The following is a 20,143-nucleotide window of genomic DNA, read 5'->3' as shown; positions in this document are numbered from 1 at the left end:
GACAAAAATCACAGCCTCCTACGGGCGTACTTGAGAAGATGTAGGACGATGTGAAACGGGCGGGACTTACAGGAATTGTCGGTTAATATTAGAAAGTTAAAAACACTTTATCTGTGTATCTGTTAACCATTCTAGATTCATGTGTCAGTTGGCTCATTTCCTGTTTTTGTTAGAGGGTTAAAAAAAAAAATTTTGGGTGGATTTTTGAATGATAACTCGTGCTAACGTACTACGGTGCATCGTGCTTAAAAAGTTAGAAAAGGTTTTATATATATATAAATATATATATATATATATATATATATATATATATATATATATATATATATATATATATATATATATAATATAATATATAATATAATATAATATAATATAATATAATATAATATAATGGTGTAATATATATGTATAATGGTGTAATATATAATATAATGGTAATATAAACGCTATAATGGTGACGTTTACTCTGGTTGTATTAATTAATTATATATATATATATATATAATTAATACAACCAGAGTAAACGTCACCATTATAGCGTGACTGTGAATAACTGTGTATGGATTATTAAAATATTATATCACGCAAGCCTTCTGTAACAACGGTGCAAATATAGTGACTGTTGAAGCACTATAATGCCTGTAAGGGCGATAATATAGCAAAAATATTTTGAATAGTTATATATTCATATATGGAAAAAAATACATGACGTGTCTGGTGTTTAGGTTTAGATGAAACAGCAAAAATGAAAGTGCGAAAAATCCCAAACCAAACCAAAACTACCTAATAGATTCAGTTAGAGCTCCAACCGTAACATGGAGGAAATATGTAACAAAACTTTTAATCGTCACTTTTAACATCCACTGCTTGTCATCGGGAGCTACAGTGAAATCAGTTATAGTGATTTAAAGGTAGTGTATAATGTGTAGGTTTTATGTGATCTGCCCTGATCACTCAGTAGCTCTGCTCTCGCCTGTAATGAAAGTCCCTTAAAATTTTTTATGCAAAAATAGCCCAACATGCTGAGTTATAACCCAACTGTAAACGTATCCGCCTGATCACTCTATACTGCCTTTAGTTGGCGGATTTTTAGAACAGCTTATTTCAAGAACTTTGGCTGTTCAGTCTTCCTTCGCTTATGTAATATTTCTAACACTTTTAGCTGTGCACTGAATAGAGGAATTGTACATATAGGTATTATACGTAATGAGATCTGTTTTCCTCTCCAGACCAGACGCCAACTCCCACTCGTTTCCTGAAGAACTGTGAAGAAGTGGGCCTGTTCAACGACCTAACCATGCCCTTCGAGCAGGAATTCCGTAAAGCCCAGGAAGATGATGACAAGAGAGCCAAGAACCCTGTGAGCATTGGGATTGGGTGGAGGGCTTCACTCGCTCAGGCAGAGCTGCTCCAAAGCTGAGCAACTTCACTGTCTGCAGCCAAAATGTGGGGATTTATGGTTTGTGGACTGCTGTCTGCTCCCATGTCTCACACGCTCTCTCCCTTCCCCCCTCTCTTCTCCTCGCCCCTCTCTCTCTCTGTCTCTCTTTCTCTCTTTCTTTTTTTCTCTGTCTCACATTTTCTTCACACTGCAGCTGCCTGCCCCTGGCTCTTCAGTTCTGGACATGAGTCTGCAGACGCCCTCGGACGTAGTTCGAGTGAAGGAAGAGGAGCCTGTCGAGGTGGACTCCTCCCCACCTACTAGTCCAGACTCCATCTCTAGCAAGTCAGATAGCAACAAGGAGGCCACAACCAGGGGAATGGTAGAGTACAACACAAACACACACGAACAGAATGTACAATTCTCCTGAATTCTCTTTTGAGAAAACACAAAACCTAGAGCGTTGTGCAAATCATTATACAGATAAGAAGATGAATAGATAGATATTTGATTTCTTTTCTTCTTCTTTTTCTTTTTTACATAATTCTCACATTTCCTTTCTTAATTGTCTTTCAATTTTTTTTTAAATGACTTTGTTCCTGTCCTCTGTTCTTCTTAATTTAGCATCAGGCATATTTCCTTTCTTCCTTTCCTAAAGCAAATTTGCTATTTCTTTTTTACCTTCCTTTCATTATTTCCCTTCTTCCTCTTTCTTTCCTTATTTATTCAGTACTTCAATTCTTGCTTTCCTCTGTATTTCAGTCCTTCTTTCTTTTCTTTCATCAATGCTTTCATAATTACTTCCTTCCTTCTTTTACTTACTGTAAATATGCATCTCTATTCCTTTCTTCTTTCGTGACTTTCTGTACTCCTTACCTCTTTCTTTCCTTCGTTACTTGTTCACTCAGACGTTGCCTCAAATCCTTCCCGTCTAACCTCAGCATTGAATCTGCACTGGTTTGCTGTAGGCATGATTGATGTGTGGCTTAACATATTTCTGCGTCTGTACCGTGTCGTCACGCAGCTGCGATAAGCAAAGCCATGAATACACTTTCACGGAGTCGTGCCAGTTTTGACGTACAGCTTGTCCCCGAAGTCAGGACGGTCATAAATGACACTTTCAAGCCGAACTAATGTTGGCGGTGTACGCTCAGGCCGTAATATTTATTGCAAAATGAAACAGAAGCTTTGTGTTACGCATCACGCTTATTTTCCATTTCCCTAAAATAATCTCTCAATGACCCACTTTGTTCAGATTAAATTGGAAATTGGGGTTCTCCCCACTGCTGTACAAAGGCATTATTTATTCAACACATTGGCTGGACACTTACGAACTGTGGGACCTATTTGGAAATGATTTGGGAATTTTCTCAGTTTCTGTGGTGTGCCTTTGTTGAAATAAACAAGCAAAAAGCTTGAAATAATTGTAGTAATAATGATTTTTTTATTAATTGCTTCATCTACCATTTCTGTAATGATGCTAATGCTTAGGAAACTAGTAATTTTCTTCTGTTTTCATCTTTATTATGGCTCATGGGTGAGTAGCATTGCTTTAACCACCAACATGTTTTTCTTCTCAGGACTCTCCTTCTAAACCACCAGTAAGCTCTGCTCCTATGCCCACCATCGTCCGTCCTGGCTCTCTTCCCCTGCACCTCGGCTACGACCCCCTGCATCCCACCATGCCTTCACCCACCTCGGTCATCACACAGGCCCCGCCCTCTAACCGCACCCTTGGGTAAGTGCACTGCCCACATACCCTATTTAATTCTGTTTAGTTTGGTATGTAGGGTTAATGTGATTACGGTCTTTCTGAGTCATTTGCTCTTGCTATGGATTTTGGGACTGTTTGGTTAGGGAATATGTCCGACGAAATAAGAATCCTTTTCGCATTGCTTGATTTACGCATAATCGGCCTCCACCCTTACGAGACCTGCTCCCATCCACCTATTATTCTGTTTCATCATTTTTTCCACCCCGTTAAACGTTTCCAGCAGCTCAAACAGAGTCGTGCATGTCTTCACTAATTTGTCACTTCTGTGGCTTGTGGACGGTAGAGAGAGTTGCATTATATCATTACCAAGGGGAAAAAAGGAGAAGTGACATGGGCTTGGAAAGTACATGGAAACTCCTTGTACTTGTATATTAAGGATGTAACTGAATATGAATAAAGTTTTCACAGATAATGTGTACTAACGAATACAGACAGCATTTACGACGTACTTTGTAACAAGGGTGCAAGTGGTTGAAATAAAGTGCCCCTTGTGACGTAGCTGAAGTTGAGGAACTATCAGAGTCTTTGTTTTTTTTTTTTGTTTTTTTTTGAGGAACTGTTCCACCTCTGTATATTTTTATTCACAGGGTATTCATAGTGTATCTAGGAGTTTGTTTTTAAATGGAAGCTAATAAAATACAACTCTTCCTAATCCCTATACTCTGCCTGAAGGTCTCCAACTGGTCCGTACCCAATGATGATGCTCCCCAATGGCCAACCAGTACCCGTGCTCCCAGGCCCAGTGCAGATGTCTTCTGTAATATCCGTAAGTATTTCGTTTACAGTGAACGGAACCTGTTTTCTTTTAGACCCTACTGTGTACGTGATATATTCAGCATTTTGTTTTCTAGCTGGCTCGGCCCATGTGTATGGTGCCCAACATTCCAGGAATCCCAGGTCCTCCGCTCGGTGGAAGCAGCAGCGGCTCCTCCTCTCCATCTGGTTACAACCCCCATACTGAGGCAAAGATGGTGAGCGAAACGCATGTTGTGTGTTGACGCTGTGAGGCAGGCAGACATGCTCTGAAATTTGTAGCCTGTCTGTGAGGGTATCTCATCTGGGTGCCACTTTTCACAACAAACAGACAAGCACTGACTGCAGTACTGGCTGTAGTTTGAAAAAGTGAAGCTTGGCTTGTACTTCATACATTTATTGAAGTTGAACTCTAAAAAGACTACATTACAGATTCCAACACAGAGTATATCTGAATGTAGATTTACACGCAGCTGGGATCCACTGTTAGTTAACAGGTTGATGGATGTTTATGAGGTGTTTATAACAGTCTGGATCGTGTTCTGCTCGTGCCCCCTCAGCGGCTCAAGGCGGCGTTGTCTCATCAGACCACAGCGGCCTGTGTCAGTGTTGCAATGGGCTCCAGTGCCATGGTACCACAGAAAATGGAGCAGAGTCAACTGCTGGTGCAGCAGCCTGATGCCCCATCTCCAGCACAGCCCCAGGTCCTCCATTTACCATCATACCTCATAGTACTGCACATAGTCCAATACTATCTGTCTACACCGTACCTTCCTAGTAGGGTTTTTCAGTTCTTATTAATCACAGAATACATTGTTGTTTTTTATTGTACAGTTTATTCTTGCTTCTGTAAGTACAAACTGTCCTGCTTTCCTAAGCAAAGAAATCAACATATAAACTCCAGGTTTATTAGTTATATCAAATAAAATCTCTGGCATCTTTATTTTCCCTCAAAACATTGAACTTCAGGAGAGATGTATGACAGCTAAACATTTATTTTGGTGTGTTTTATCAGTATTTTCCAGCTATTTTGTCACTATTTGTGTGTGTTGCTGATATTGGTAACAGTCAGTCATTGGTAGTCATGAATTAATTTGCACTGTAGTCAAGGCCGATTTGGAAAGAGTGGTCGTTTCCGTTTGTCATTATTATGCAGCGTATTGTTTTTTAATACGCACACCCCATACATTTTTTTCCTATATCACATGAAATGGGGGTTTTAAATGGACTATAAGTATTTGGTATTTGAGGTGTTTGAATTGTGAAACGAGTTCTCGTGATAACTACACATAGTTTAGAGATGGATTGTTGTTTTTTTCGGGGACCAGGTTTCTCCAGCTCAACCAACAGGCGGACGGCGGCGACGCACGATGGACGACGACCCAGATGAACGGAGACAGCGCTTTCTGGAGCGCAATCGAGCGGCTGCGTCCCGCTGCAGGCAGAAGCGCAAGCTCTGGGTGAACTCTCTGGAGAAGAAGGCAGAGGAGCTGACGTCCATGAACGTCTCCCTCACGGTAAGCGCAATACACACGGCTTTCTTAAACCTGGGTTATGCTACAGCACTGAAATATCATTCAGAACCGAATGTTGGTACAAATGATCCAGTGATGTAAGTTTAACGCAATTCAAGGAACCAAAGTCATTTCATGCCAAATCTTAACTCCACCTTGAAGTTTGTCTTATTCACAGAGAACATCTGGAAATGGCAGAAGTTTCTGTTTAATCAACATTTAACTGAGTCTCTTTGTTTGCACACTTGCTCATGTGTTCCTGTTTGTACGTGTGTGTGTGTGTGTCAGAATGAGGTGTCTCTGTTACGAAACGAAGTGGCTCATCTGAAGCAGCTGCTGTTGGCTCATAAGGACTGTCCCGTCACCACCTTACAGAAGAAGGCTGCCTACTTAGGTGAGTCACTCCATGAGAAAAAGGATCCTGTAAAAACAAGTGTGTTTGTGTATGTGTGTGTTTAGATAACATAAAACTGCTTTTGCCAGAAGTGAAGAGATCCCATACACAAACGGGAGTTGAAATGTAACTCGATTGTAATGTAGTGATACAAGTGATACTTTTGTGATTGAGCAACACATTACCACTGCATTAGTTTGGTAGATGGGTCGTATTGTATGCTCTGAAAATTCACTGGGCAAAAAAAAAAAAAAAATTCCCTGGACTGGGTTTTGCACTATGGGTGCAGCACAAAATTTAGGAGGAACACACAGAAGGTCATGCAAAGGTTATGTTTTGCTTAACTTTGGTGTAGCCCTCTGGAAGCAAATCCTTCCCCAGTCAAAAGTGCAATAGGCGTGACAGTTTAGTAATTTAGTTCTTGTATTTTTGTTGCTTCAGCAAAGCTGACAAGATGACCAGTGAAACGGTAAAATCACGTTTATATCTTTCAGATCTAGTGTATAATGTATGTAGAAACTATATTCTGTATACGCTATACACACATCTACCGTAATGTTTGATGTTAGCATTATATATACATATAGATATAAAGATGTATTTGTATAGAGATCATTTGTTTAGCTGCCCATCTTTCAGTAATAATAATGATTTTTGGATTGGATTTAGAAGTGTTTTATTCAGGTGCGTCACTGATCTGTGCATGTTGTGTCCTCCAGGAGAAGAATCCATGAAGGAGGTGTGTGAGGCCACAGGTTCTCCAGCTCCGGTGATCCAGCACAGCTCTGTGGCGCTGAGTCCCTCAGGATCGTCAGGGCCCAACGGCGTGAGCTCGAGAGCAGCTGCCGAGGCCGTAGCCATGTCCGTGCTGGCCGGCATGGGCAACCAGAGGGCAGAGAGCGGGCCCTCACACGTCATCATGACCACACAGGCCCAGCCCTCGGCCAGATGATGAGCCCAGCACTAGGAGAGGAGAGGAGCAAGGGAATAGAGGCCAGATCCTCCCTATCCTCTTTTTCTCCTCTACTCGGCCCTCTCTCACACTGTCATGCTCTTCTGGCCCGGAGCTGGCCCAGAGAATTTTGGGGAAAAAACTTTGGAGAACGAAAGAGCTTCCTGTTCACTATGCCATAGACTACGGGGGCTGGACTCCGATTCTCATCCTTACTCTCATCCAAAATCCTTACTAAGTCCACTTTCGCGCCATCATCCCTGCCCTCCTCGTACTCATTGCCTTTCATCTTCACTCTCATTCTTCAGCTGAACTGTAGAGCAGAACAGTGCTTCCTGAAGGACTGACAATGGTGACTGTGATCTGATGCATAGGTATTATGCACACGTGTGTCTCATTTACACGTTCATAGAGCATTGTGGATGGCTGATCAGTGGCAGTAATTGAAAAGGAAGTGCTGTCACGGAGTGTGTGTGTGTCTGTGTGTGTGTGCACGTGTGAAGGGGTGGACGATATGGCAAAAATATCATATCATATAGAATACTTGAAGTGATGTGTACCTAGGCTTTAAGTGCGGTTGAGTACTAGCAAAAAGCCTTTTTATGTAAAATAATGAGCTCACAGATTTTCATCCCACATTTCAAACAGATCAGAATGAGGAAAAAAAAAAAACTATATATATTTATAAATGATGCAGAAAAAGGTTTAATCAGGTACATGCTTCAGTGAGTAACTACAGTATGTAGTTATAAAAGCACTGACAATTTCTGGGTCTGTGGAGAAGGCGTTCGTTCATATTTCCTTTCAAAATGATTTTTAATTACATTTTTATATTTTATTTTTCATTTTTTTTGGCACACAAAAATAGGAAATTTTTATAATAAGAAGAATTTTTTTTTAAATAGTAATTTTGTTTTTCCTTCAGTTTTATTTGTTTCCACTAGTTTCATCACACAAAGCCTAGAAATTAAATATTTATGAATCCAGATATAAAAGATGAGACTCTTCAGGATGGAATTTTCTGGAAATTATGATTTTTTTAAAAAATTTTTTAAAAATGCGATCAAGACTGCAGTAATGCATTTTTGTGCATTTTTAAAATATTCTGAAATGAATGCACCTGGCGAAAAAAACAACGGATCCTCCTTGCACCTGAATGAATGAAGTAAGCACCTACTTCATTCATTTTCTCCACATAATGAGTCTGAAATACTTAAAAACAAGCAAAAGAAAAACACAAGAGCTTTTTTTTAATGTCATATTTATTACTGTAAACCCAGAAACCTTCATCATTTTGAAATGAAAAGCGAATGAACGCAGCATAAGCAGGGTCCTAAAGCCGGGTTTACTCGCTAAACTGTATTGCGATGCCTTAATATCGTGGCCTTGATATTGATATTATGTGACCATATTGACCAGCCCGAGCATGGGGTGTGTTGGTGTGCATGCTCATACTTACTTACTGCCGTTCACATTTTTCTCGCATGAACCACAACAACTCTGCAATACTTTTTGTTTTATATGAAATGAAAAAAAAAGAAAATTCCTGTGTGTGTGTGTTCGATTTTGTCCCTCTCATTCTGGCTCGGTTTTCATTTCAAGGAGACCAAGAGAAAGCCTCGGCTGAACTTCACCAAGATCTGACCTCATTTCTATCCCTTTATAATATAATATGTTTCATATGCAAAGCGTTTATAATCAGTGAGAATATAGTATGCTTGTGTGTGTGTGTGTCTCTGTATGTGTACAGGAATATACATCAGAGTTTATAATTCATGGGACTGATACACTAATGTTGGCAAGCTTTGTTTTTATGCTGTTTGCTATATTTCTGGCACATCCTCCTTAAACACGTTGCTCAGTCACGTCGTTTGGGTTTTTGTCGTAGCCTTGTGCCCCCCCCCTTTTCCCTGTTCATGCCATAAACTCATGGCTCATGGTTACATTTCATTGTTAATCGAAATCTCCTTGCTGGGATTCCTGTGTTGCGTCAGAGTTAAACGATGGTGCCAGCGTGTCTGGTGCGCTTTTTGTTTTTGTTTTTTCCTTCTTGTAAAGTTCTCAGTTATTAGCTCTACTGTATGTTCAGGCTGAGAGTCAAACCGTTTGCTTATTTTCTTTGTGATAGTTTTAAATGGAACGTGGCCTTAAAAACCCAAAACGATCGTCGTCTCTTCAGGCAATTCCGAACGAATGAACGCATCTCGTCTCTATAGAAGGCATGTGCCGACGATCAGAAAAAACGATATATCGCAAAAACATCGATATCGTGGATGCTTCAGGGTATCGTGAAGATCTCTACATTCCGTTTGGGAAAAGACTACCTATGTGGCTAAATTACAATTTAGCATTCCTTCTATTGGTAATTATTTTCTAGTGATGCAGCGGATATTGGCAGTAATGCTGCATTTCTGTTTACTATTAAATCCCACATATGAAATCTTATTCATAAGCAGAAAAGGAATATAATATTATAATATATTTATTATTAATATGTAATTTATAATATATAACACAGGCATTTGTTTTTTATTTCTTAACCCACAGTACATGTGATCATATATTTACCTAAAACTCTTGCACAGTCTGAGGTTCAACGTAAACGTCCTTACAACATCGTGAACTAATAAAATAATTCATCAGGAAAAGAGTCAAAAGGCCAAAGTTTATAGCAATGGCATTCTTTGCTATAACGGATTTGTTTGGATCTCGGCACATGCCTGCTATACCTACTCCTTACCGCGCTCGTGCTCATAAAATGCATTGACATGCACGTCCTGTAGTGTCGCTCGATCTCAATATTCTGCCTTAACACTTTTTGCAGTGCCTCTATAACACCCTTGGTCAGGTTTTACTACAGGTTTTTTTTTTCTGGTTGCCCACAGACGCCTCTGTGCCAAATATAGGAATCAACCAGGACATGAAAAATCTAAAAGCTTTATATTTTGTATTGCATTTTATCAATGTAACTACGTATGCCTTTTGTAGATCTCATAACCGCAGGGAGAACATGAACAGCTGTTTGTGTACTGTGCTCTTTACTGCCATCTGGACCTGATTCCATATTACTGCGTCGCGTTACTTTACTAAGAGCTGGAAAGGGTCCCGGACTGTTTTCCCTTTAATTTCATGGCGAAAGTAAGGGGTTAAGGGGGTAGAACCTACAATGTACACCGTGTTTAATTGTTGTAAATGCAGCCAAGATGTGTTTAGTGTGTGAATTGTTGAGTAATCTGTTTCACCGGAGTGATGCAACACAAGTACGAACCCCTGATCTTGCTCTCGAGGAGGAGGGGTGACATAGACTCTGATTTGCCGTCAATCACAGCCACGCTGTGCTACATATGTGAACTCCTGTATTTGGAAGAGGGGGCTTTCCTCCCTAGTGTGCTCTGAGGGGAATTTAGGAAAAGGGCTTTTTTCTCTCTTCAGGACGACTGCCATCAGTGATCCACACAGAAATCTGTCATGTTCAAACCTAAACCTGGATGCATTTTGCTTCATGGGAAGCATTTTAACTGAGACAAGAAGCAAACACCCTCGGTTGATCGAGTTCATTCGAAAGCGATGTGAATTTTAGCGTAAAAATAGATTTCTTTGTTTATTTGTTGTTTTTTTTTTACACCCCCCGACTATTTCTTTCAACCGGACAGGGAATGTTATGTTTAGCAGTACTTGCGTGACTTGAATCGCCCTCAATCGTGTATTTATACACGGAGCGGGAGAACGTTAACGGCACGTCGAAATGCACTAAAATGTGATGAGGTTTGTATTTTATGACCTTTGCTGCTGAGTATGTCCTTCACACAGCATGTCCAGTGTCAACATGGGGTTTTGCAAGTGTTTTCGTGGAAGGTTTTTCGAGGATTTGGCAGCAGCCACTTGACGCTTATCTTACAGTACGATTACGCTCCCATAACTGCTGGACTTGAGCGAAAGTGCTGGTCTCATACGGAAAACAGGAGGGCAGGGGAAAAATCTTTCAGCTTTCATATTAAATCATGATTGCCGGCACTTTTTGTTTCTACGTCTGTTCTTTATTTTGTGCAGCGAGGACTGTCATGATAATCTTTAATACTTTCTCCCCCCTCCCCTTTTTTTTTTTGTTTGTTGTAATACTGAAATGTAGAACATTTTAGACCTACATGTTTTTCCCTTCATGAGTGTCTCTTCTTAGTCACTATGTAATCATATTCTTCGCAGATTTTTCTTTTCTTTTCAGTTTTTCAGAAGAACGAACGCCTTAAGACAGATGTAACCTTTTTTGTATACTATATCATTGTTTTCACCTCCAACTCAATTTGACAACAGATCCCCAGAATTTTTAGTCTTGGATTTTTTATTTTATTTTATTTTTATTTTTTGTAAACTCCATATCGTCAATGTTAATACGCTGTTAATTTATTAAGGAATTAATACAGAATATTGAAAGGATTAAACAAAAAAAAAAAAGGATAATCCCTCAGACCTGTATCTAATAGTAATGGTTAACAAGATATGTAGGTAGAAAGGCAACTATGAAAGATGTTTTTTCAGTTTCTAATTGTAAAGACACACTCCCGGTTGGACTGATCTTTTTTTTTTTTTTTTTTTTTTTTAAGACTTTATCTCCTTTACTGTACATATGTGTACTATATTATATAAATGTATTTACTTTTTCATGCATGTTGAAGTGAAATACCATGCACACCTTGCAGTGCTGCGGTTTTGATTAAAGAAAACGCAATTAAACACCATTTCTGTGTCTCTTTATCTTGTAATTAACCAAAACTGAAGCAATAAAGTATTTTATACGATCATCTGGAATGTAAACGCCATGGCTCGGGTTTTTTCTAAAGGAAGTAATAAAGATTTAATAGGAGGACTACATAAAAAGCATAGTTTCAATGAGAAAAGGCTTTGATTTAAAACCATTAAAAGGAAGATTTTTTTTTTTTTTTAAATCCTGTAGCAGAAGAGTAAAGCCACCAGCAGCAATCTGTGGGGTCTGGGTATTCCTTATAAATAGCATCCGGCGTGTCCGGGTTCTTGTCAAGATGCACAGAATAATGAAGAAACCAGACGTGAATGTCCTCAAGTTTTCTGACGGTGGCTTATACGATAGGACTTTACGGTTTGATCTGCAGGGTTTATTTCGGCAGAAAATCAGATGAAGTATCCTACCAATTCCAATAGAACACTAAAGAGTCTAAATAATAATTATTAAATATTATTGTGTCTAAATAATTAGATTTAATTATATAAATAAATATTTCACTGTCCTACATTTTACATTACAGGTAAGTTGCCTTTATTAGTCACATATACAGCTCTGGGAAAAAAAATAAGAGACCACTGCCCAATCTCCAGATTTGAACCCTATTGAAAACCTCTGGAATGTCATCAAGAGGAAGTTGGATGGTCACAAACCATCGAGCAAAGCTGAGCTGTTTGCTTTTTTGCAAAAAGAGTGGTATAAAGTTCCCCAACAGCAATGTGAGAAACTGGTGGAGAGCATGGAGCCAAAACACATGCAAATCGGGGTTATTCCACCAAATACTGACTTCTTAATGTTATTTAGCCAAAGCATTAACACAATTTGTTTAGAAATTATTTGCATTTTGTTTTATTTGAGTTATTAAAGCTCTGCAAATACTGCATGATCTTGGGTTATTTTGATGTGTTGTCATTTCCTTTTAATCTACACTCTAAATAACAATAGTTATATTTTGAATTTAGGGGAAATATTGTCAGCAGTTCACAAAAAAATGAAAAAATCTCACCAATACATGCACCTGTAAGAAAAAAACATAAGAAACTGATTATTTTGCAGTGGTCTCTCTCTCTTTTTTTTTTTTACAGAGCTGTACATGTTTCAGTGCACAGTGAAATTCTTTCTTTGCCTATCCCATCCTTGGGGGTTGGGGTCAGAGCACAGGGTCAGCCATGATACAGCAGCCCCTGGAGCAGGGTGGGTTAAGGGCCTTGCTCAAAGGCCCAATGGTGGCAGCTTGGCAGTGCTGGGGCTTGAACCCTGATCTTCAGGTGTGTAATGTTGACAGATTTTCTTGTGAAAATACAAAATTTGCACAGTAAAAGGAAACCAGCTTCACAAAAACATCACTAGTTTAAAAACCTAAAGTTGATTAATTTGGTAAAGCTTGAGTACAAAAAAATAGTCTAAGTTAGCTTTGTGACATATATTACTGCACAGTGAAAATTCCTTCTTCACATATCCCATTTTGGAGGCTTGTCAGGGGTCAGAGCGCATGGTCAGCCATGATGCAGCACCCCTGGAGCAGGGGTGTTTGAAGGCCTTGCTCAAGGGCCCAACGGTGGCAGCTTGGCAATGATGGGGTGTCTTGAACACAGATTTTCCGGTCAATGACCCAGAGTCTTAACCACTTGAGCTACCACCGCCGTCTAAAGAGCTATGGACGTTTACACTGATTTACATTAACTTTAACGTGATTCACAAGTGATTTAGAGGTGGTTTAAATCTTATATTTTACTAACATATTGAAAAAGGGGCTTAAGTGTAAACACTGGCTTGGTGGTTAGCACGTTTGCCTCACACCTCCAGGGTTAGGGGTTTGATTCCCACCTCCACAATGTGTGTGTGGAGTTTGCATGTTCTCCCCATGCCTTGGGGGTTTCCTCCCCCAGTCCAAAGACATGCATTGTAGGTTGATTGGCATCTCTAAATTGTCCTTAGTGTGTGTGATGTGTGGGCCCTGCGTTAGACTAGCGTCCTGCCCAGGGTGTACCCTGGGATAGGCTCCAGGCTCCCTGTGACCCGGTACTAGTAGCTGGATAAGCAGGTATAGACAATGGATGGATGTAAACACTAACAAACTACTTCAGGAATGTGGCACTGCGTTAATCTGAGTTTGGCCACCAGATGGCGCTGTAATACGGCTGTGAACGCTAGCGACTGCTGGCCAATCACAGCGCCGAAAAACCCCGCGAGGGCGTGTCTGAGCGTTGGGAGGGTGGGGGTGTCGTGAGGAGGGAGTGCGCTTAACTTCATTGTACACGGTGCATGCGGTCACGTGACCTCCCGTCGGCGAGTTCCCACAGTATGGCGGAGGGAGCAGTTGTTCGGATGGATTGTTACTCACGTTTGAATACATGGTTCGTGTCTTGACCCGGAGAGGGATTGTTAACCGACGGAGACGGTGTTCTGACAGAACTTGACACACAGAAGACGAAACTAAGACAACTTCAGAGGCGGTTTTTCTCAGCATGGCGGACCGCGGCGCAGATTTGGCGGCTTTACCCAAAGAGGTGAAGGATCAGCTGGCGGAGTTGGAGCTCGAGCTTTCAGAAGGTAACGGCGGAAAAAGAAGGGGGGGTTTAATCCCCAACTGCTGCTCGCTCACTATACATGTGTACTATATAGAACGGGTTGTTAATGAGTCCTACACCCTCTGTAGTGCCCTGGACGTGTGAATGAGACGGAGCCATTCAGGATTTTTTACCCAGACAAGTCTGTGAAAAGGCAGCTAACGTAGAACTGTGCCAAAAAAAACAAAAACACACGTTAGTTTCTTAGAATATTTTTTTTAACAGAGGTCAGAGTGTGTGTGTGTGTGTGAGAGAGAGTGTGTATGTGTGTAGCATTTTTCTTTCAGTCTGAAAGTGTAAAAATAAAGCCAGCAGCACTCATTCATTGTCGGTTACTTCAGTCATGTCTGGACTTGAAAATGTGTTAAATCTCTTTAGGGGAAAATTAATAGGGGAATTGTCTAGAAAATAAGTACTAGAGCCGTGACTCACGAGACACAAAGCGACTGGAGTCCTCCTCTTCAGTTTCCTCCAGTGTTATAGTGTGTACTAATACACTCCCTGTAACACACACTGTCACGGTGTGTATTATTTATTTTCAGGGTTATTTAAAGGTTATATGGCCAGAAGATGTGTTCAGGTTTGATTAAGTGCCAGTCTGCCCTTCAGCCTGAGCTCAGCTGTTCCTCCTCCTCCTCTGTGTGGTCATGACTCTTTGTGTCTCAGATTTCTGAATTATTAAGAAACATGCAGCCAAATATTTGACAGATTAATCTTCTTCACTTCGTTCATCCTCGGTGTATGTGTGGTGTGGATGTCCGAGTTCAGATTCCCTTGAAACGCCGGCATGCAAAACACCAGCAATTCAGTAGGAAGCACAATAGCCCTTGTTGTCAGGTGTGTGTGTGTGCATGCTTTTGAAGGGCTGTAGTTCCCAGCTCGGTCCCTTATTACAGTACAATAGAATTAAGCAGCTTGTGATTTCACACATACACACACACACACACACACAGTGTGTGTGTGTTTGTGTGTGGGGGGGACAGTGGGACGTCTGCGTGGACTCAGCTGAGTAATACTGTTACACAACTGGCACCAGTCGGCGTGTGGGTTATGGTCCGAGGCAGCGTGTTGTCGCACCTACGGGAAAAGAAGCAGCCATGGCAACTGTAACGAGAGGAGCTGTAAAAGCTGTAAACACTGCACCGTATGGTCGAGCCGAGACGTACCGCGCCAGATCGGTCGTCAGATTGACGTCTGGCTCTCGTGATTCACGGCATGTCCAACCGTTCCAGCACTTCATCAAGAAGCTTTTGTGACCGGAGTGTCACGGTGCGGTGAAAAAAAACAAAGAAGTGTAAAGTCTGAATCCTGAATAAAGCGATTATAACTGTATGTGAATGATCACACACAAATCGTGGCTCAATTCTATACCCCAGCATAGGTCTTTGACTAGGTTTTGTCTATATCATCGATCACATGACCTGATCTCCTGCAGAAATGGCTTCGCACAAAGGCGGACGTTCTTCGGAGTGAGCTAGAGGTTATGAGGATTGTTTTTCTGCTTTTATTGTTTCCTTTCTCTATGCTGTGGCTCTCATGTGAGGGTATCATGTATTTAGTGTCCTGTTGCTGTGCCAACTCTCTGGTGTACACGCAAGATTCTTCACGTGTCTTGAAGGAGGAAGTCACCATTTATTTAAAAATGCTGTGTCCCTTGGCGAAGCAAGACTGTCAGAGAAGGAAGCGCTGTTTGCCCTCTTCCACATACATACGCACAGGATTGGCTAGCGTCTCTCTGACTGACAGGAGATCGAGAGAGAATATGCCTTCCCTCCATCCTAAAGAGCAGGGCTTAGTTTGAAATGTGAACTTAATTAGAAAGCACCAGTTAAGACTTCTGATTCCCAGATGTCATCAAATGCTTTTCACACACACACACACACCAGTTAGCAGATCTGTGCACTGGTTTACGCTCGCACGGGAAGAAGAATCAAGGCTTAGAGTTTACAAGTTTTCCGATCCACTGACACGACGCAGGATGCAACATGTCTTAAGCACACCGACTGCAGGCACGCCTCTGAGTTCGTGCGAAACCTGCAGTTAATAATAATCAGCATCAGGGACTAGGAGCTGTGGAAATGGAAAAAAAAAGTGGCATCGGTGCATTCCTACGCTGGATTTTCTCCTTGTTTTGTTATGTTATCGACACGGTGCTTTTCGTCATTTCTTTTCACCAGATTCTTGTGGGTCTTTTTTTTTTTTTTACTGTGTACCGAGTTATATTTGTAAACTACAGCGGTTAACAACGCAAAATAGGAAGTGAAATTTATTTAAACTTCTGAATAAATATTAGCTAGGAAGTGTTTTGATGTGGTGCGGCGAAGGAAGTTGGATTTTTACAACATAAGAGCGGTATCTCCGATGGATTATTGAAGAAAAGAATGAACGAGAATGTGATTATTGATCCAGCGCTCTGTATGTAAATCTGTCCAGACTTTACTAATTCCATGACATTGAAGGCGTGACTCACGCTCTAATGTGACTAACAAGCAGACTAATCCCAGCATGCCCTGCTTGATATCAGACAGTCTCCAGAGTTGAACTGAAAGGGTTTGGCTTTTGGCCATGTCATCGAAGCAAATAAAAAAATAAATCACGTTTATATCCATATAAGAATTGACGCCGTATCTTAGAACCTTTTTAGGACTCACCCGCAGAGCTTTATTTGTTCTATGGAATTATGGGAAATTCCACAGCACTTAAATCTGCGTGATGATTGTTTCACGGCCGTGATATCTAAGAGATCGTGGTTAGGAGGTGTGAAAGTGGCAACATGCTAGGCATCGCTGCTGCACTACGTCAAGGCAGTAACGTCTGGAACGGATAATCTGTCATATCTTTTGTAAGCCTGTGTTTTGCAGTGTGTGTGTGTGTGTGTGTGTGTGTGTTCAACCCCTGGGGGCAGGTGAGAGAGTGCAAGTGTGAATATAGTGGTGTTTGAAGGGTCATGTCAGGCTATTTTGATCTTGATGGTCACTACAGTTTCATCCTCAGCGTTTTTATTTCCACAATGCTGACATGCTGTAATTAATTGGCCAATCCCAGAATGCACTGTTGTAGCCTTTCACCCTGTTTTCTTCCCCAAATGTTTAGTCATGCGTTTAAGACGCTTTTGGTATTTACTGTAAAGCTAATAATTAGTGCCAGTGTTTATTTTTTCAAGGTAATAATTGCCCTGTTCCTTAAGATGACATTTTCCGGGTAATAAATCTAAAAAAAGGCTACAGGATTTCATCAGCGCCATGTCCTTTAAGGTCTAGCTTTAATCATGTGTCAACGTTTCTGGCATGCTGTGCATGTGACATTTATTTTGCTTACAAGTTTAACAGCTTGATCCGATGAAAAAAAAAACCCCAAAAAGTGTGTGTAGATTATGTAAAAAAAATGAAATGAGATGTATACACTATTACAATAACTCAGGGCTCATAAACGGATTTAAAACAACGCACAGGAAATGTTTTCCGTACTTACGTTCCAACCTCAACATAATGCTCCTCAAAGTAAAGCTGATTAATTTCTCCGTTTCTCCAGCGTGCCTTGGCATCCATGCTGCACGACTCTGGAACCGGACCAGAGCCATGAGCACTGTTCTTCTTACAAGATATTTCCTCTGGTGAACTCATCACACCAAAGTCTCCTGTAGGTGTTCAGTTAGGTAGAGATCAGGTGACTGGTGGAAGCTGGTTTGCATTGTTTTCATGCTCATCGGGGTCACCTGGGAAGAGACCACGCCCCTTGTGGGGTAGAAAAGTTTTCCGAGGATCATTGAGAAGAAACTTTTATGCTGTGGCATTTAGTTTAAACTTTTTGCAATGGAATATGTTTTACATTATTTTGCTGTCTATAATTGTGTAAATAAATAATTATCCTTTCTACATTAGGTACACCCTGTATTTGTCTGTTTCTACTCGTCTCCATCTAACTTTCCCCCTATAAAGTGTTTTTTTTGGAGCAGAAGTTCTTGCTAATTTGTCTGTTGATGCTTCCCAGCATAAGAGCAGATGCTCAGTGTTCAGTTCAGTCACCAAATGTTGTGGTCGCTGCTTGTATCGCCAAATCTGCTTTCCATCCCAGCATTCTTGACCCGTCTATGATTTTTCCACCAAAGGCTGTCTAGAACGCGAAGAGCGGAAATGCCCCGCGTTAATGCGCTCGGCTCGGGTTGCTCGGAGGAGAAGAGAGGCCGGCCAAGCTGCTGCTTAAAGATCGAGCCGATTCTGCGAGCCACCAGTGACCGTCGGGACACAATGGGGACTATTCAGCTGATCAGGGCACGGTGACTAGGAGCCGCGCTGGCATTTAGGCCATTCAACTGAGAGCTTTGTACCCTGAAATGAGCTGCTCTGAGCAGGCGGGGTTCAACCTCAGCCACACTGTGTGTGTGTGTGTGTCAGTCAGAGAGAGAGAGAGAGAGAGAGGGAAAGAGGGAGAGAGTTCAGGACTGATCATGAGATGTGCACCACAAGGAAGCTCCCTAGAATATCCATGAAACATGTGGTGTATTGGTTGCAACCAAATTCAAGTTGATTGACAGCCCTGTGATTTTTACGCAGATCTCTATTCTGTGTTGGAAAGAACAATAGAGTCGATAACAGAAGCAACTCGAAGTTTCCCCCAATCTTTCAGTTTCCGAAGAACAGAGTTTCAGCTCAAGTACTCTGCTGGCCTGTAAACAAAACCCAGCGATGCCGGGGGGGGCATGAGGGTGACGCCATTTTGTCATTATGGTAGCAACTTTTCAGGACGTGTTTAAAATAATGATTACAAACATGTACTGTATGTTGTATGCCAATTTAGATGAGTCTTCATAGCACAGGAAGTGATGTTGCTGTTCCTAAAACATACCAGGTTGACTCTAGGTTCCTCTTTTCTTTTTCTTTTTTTTTTTTTTTGGACTTGACTGGTAGCTTGATTTAACGACAGGATATCCAAATTAAAATGAATCCCATGGTGCTGGATGGTTCCCTCAGGCCAGGAACTTACTCGCTTTCAAGAAATTAAAGTGTATCGATTGCTAAAAGACAAAGATTAGTGAAAGGCTTGGATTGCTGCAGTGAAGAGAGACGGCCAAGACTGCAGAACACGCATTATGCCAAATTAAATCTGGCATTGTTGCACGATCCATCACAGGTCAGTACGAGCTATCGTTAGATATGCAGCAATCATTCACCAAACCAGAAGGCTAACCTGTAAGCTAGCTATCTCACCCATTCAGACATACCTTCCTGTTCCTTCCATGCTGAACCCTTAAACTGCCTCAGCATGAGCCGTAGGTCAAAAAGATGTGATGGTTGGCTTCATGTGTGTCGGAAGAAGCATGCCCAATCTTCCCTTATTGGCAGCTATTGAAATAGATTTTTTTTCCCCCCTCCAAGATCAGATATCAAAAATACAAAGTATTCTCCCAGCAAATAAAAACACGTGGTGTTGACTGCAGGCAAAACCGACCTCAGAGGTGTGTGTTGACCTTTAGCCTAGTGTGAAATGTGCATATAACCGGTTTAATTCCTTGTAGTTGTCATAACAGGAATCAAGACTACGTGGGTACTCGTCTTTGCCGAGAACACGCCACATCAGGGTTTCTTATACCCGCATGAAGGCAGTCAAGCTTAGAATGAATCCGTTTTTCACATCTCGCATCTCTATTGTTGTTTTTATTATTATTATTTAAGGTGTCTTTGGTCACACCAGTGCGGTAATGTACTTCAGGGAAACCTGTAGCGTCAAATAAACTTCATACTATCAATCCAGAAACCCTAGTCTGAGTTTTTCAGCTTCTTGGCCTCGTCTGCAGCGTGTTCAGGATATCTGGTTGAGTTTCTTTGCTTCTCTAAGCCTCGGGGTTTCCCCAGAGACAAGCTCCTCACATGCAAACTGAGAGAACCAGTTTGCTCTGCATTTGTCTTGCTCTGTTTACTTACTGTGTGTGTTAATCCAGTGGGACTTGCCTCAGTGCTCCTGTGTCACAGAGCTATTGCTTAATGAAGCACAGTGAAGCTTTCTATCTAAACTATCTGTGTACACTCTTTACCGGATACTAGAACCT

General features: G+C 41.2%; 2 protein-coding genes across 6 annotated transcripts in view; both read left to right on the top strand.

Annotated features, from left to right (window-relative positions):
• atf7a (activating transcription factor 7a) overlaps window positions 1-11,321 on the top strand; it is a 30,371-nt gene extending 19,050 nt beyond the window's left edge. For 3 of the 4 annotated variants that reach the window (XM_058409830.1, XM_058409831.1, XM_058409829.1), the window contains 9 exons: window positions 1,233-1,363; window positions 1,599-1,766; window positions 2,965-3,122; window positions 3,831-3,924; window positions 4,010-4,129; window positions 4,472-4,615; window positions 5,240-5,428; window positions 5,714-5,819; window positions 6,539-11,321. In XM_058409830.1, coding sequence (XP_058265813.1) covers window positions 1,233-1,363; window positions 1,599-1,766; window positions 2,965-3,122; window positions 3,831-3,924; window positions 4,010-4,129; window positions 4,472-4,615; window positions 5,240-5,428; window positions 5,714-5,819; window positions 6,539-6,771 — 1,343 coding nt within the window. In that variant the 3' untranslated portion in view covers window positions 6,772-11,321. The other variant, XM_058409832.1, reaches the window with a different exon arrangement.
• A 2,462-nt stretch (window positions 11,322-13,783) lies between these two features.
• The window catches only part of dip2ba (disco-interacting protein 2 homolog Ba), a 48,731-nt gene continuing 42,371 nt past the window's right edge, over window positions 13,784-20,143 (top strand). Inside the window, exon 1 of one of the 2 annotated variants that reach the window (XM_058409651.1) lies at window positions 13,784-14,080. In XM_058409651.1, the coding sequence (XP_058265634.1) occupies window positions 13,996-14,080 (85 nt within the window). In that variant the 5' untranslated portion in view covers window positions 13,784-13,995. The remainder of the gene's footprint in view (window positions 14,081-20,143) is intronic. The other variant, XM_058409652.1, reaches the window with a different exon arrangement.

This window comes from Hemibagrus wyckioides, linkage group LG15 (genome assembly GCF_019097595.1).
Source record: "Hemibagrus wyckioides isolate EC202008001 linkage group LG15, SWU_Hwy_1.0, whole genome shotgun sequence".
Taxonomy (NCBI): domain Eukaryota; kingdom Metazoa; phylum Chordata; class Actinopteri; order Siluriformes; family Bagridae; genus Hemibagrus; species Hemibagrus wyckioides.
The sequence above is the reverse complement of the archived record's forward strand: the minus strand, read 5'-3'. Positions and strand labels throughout refer to the sequence as shown.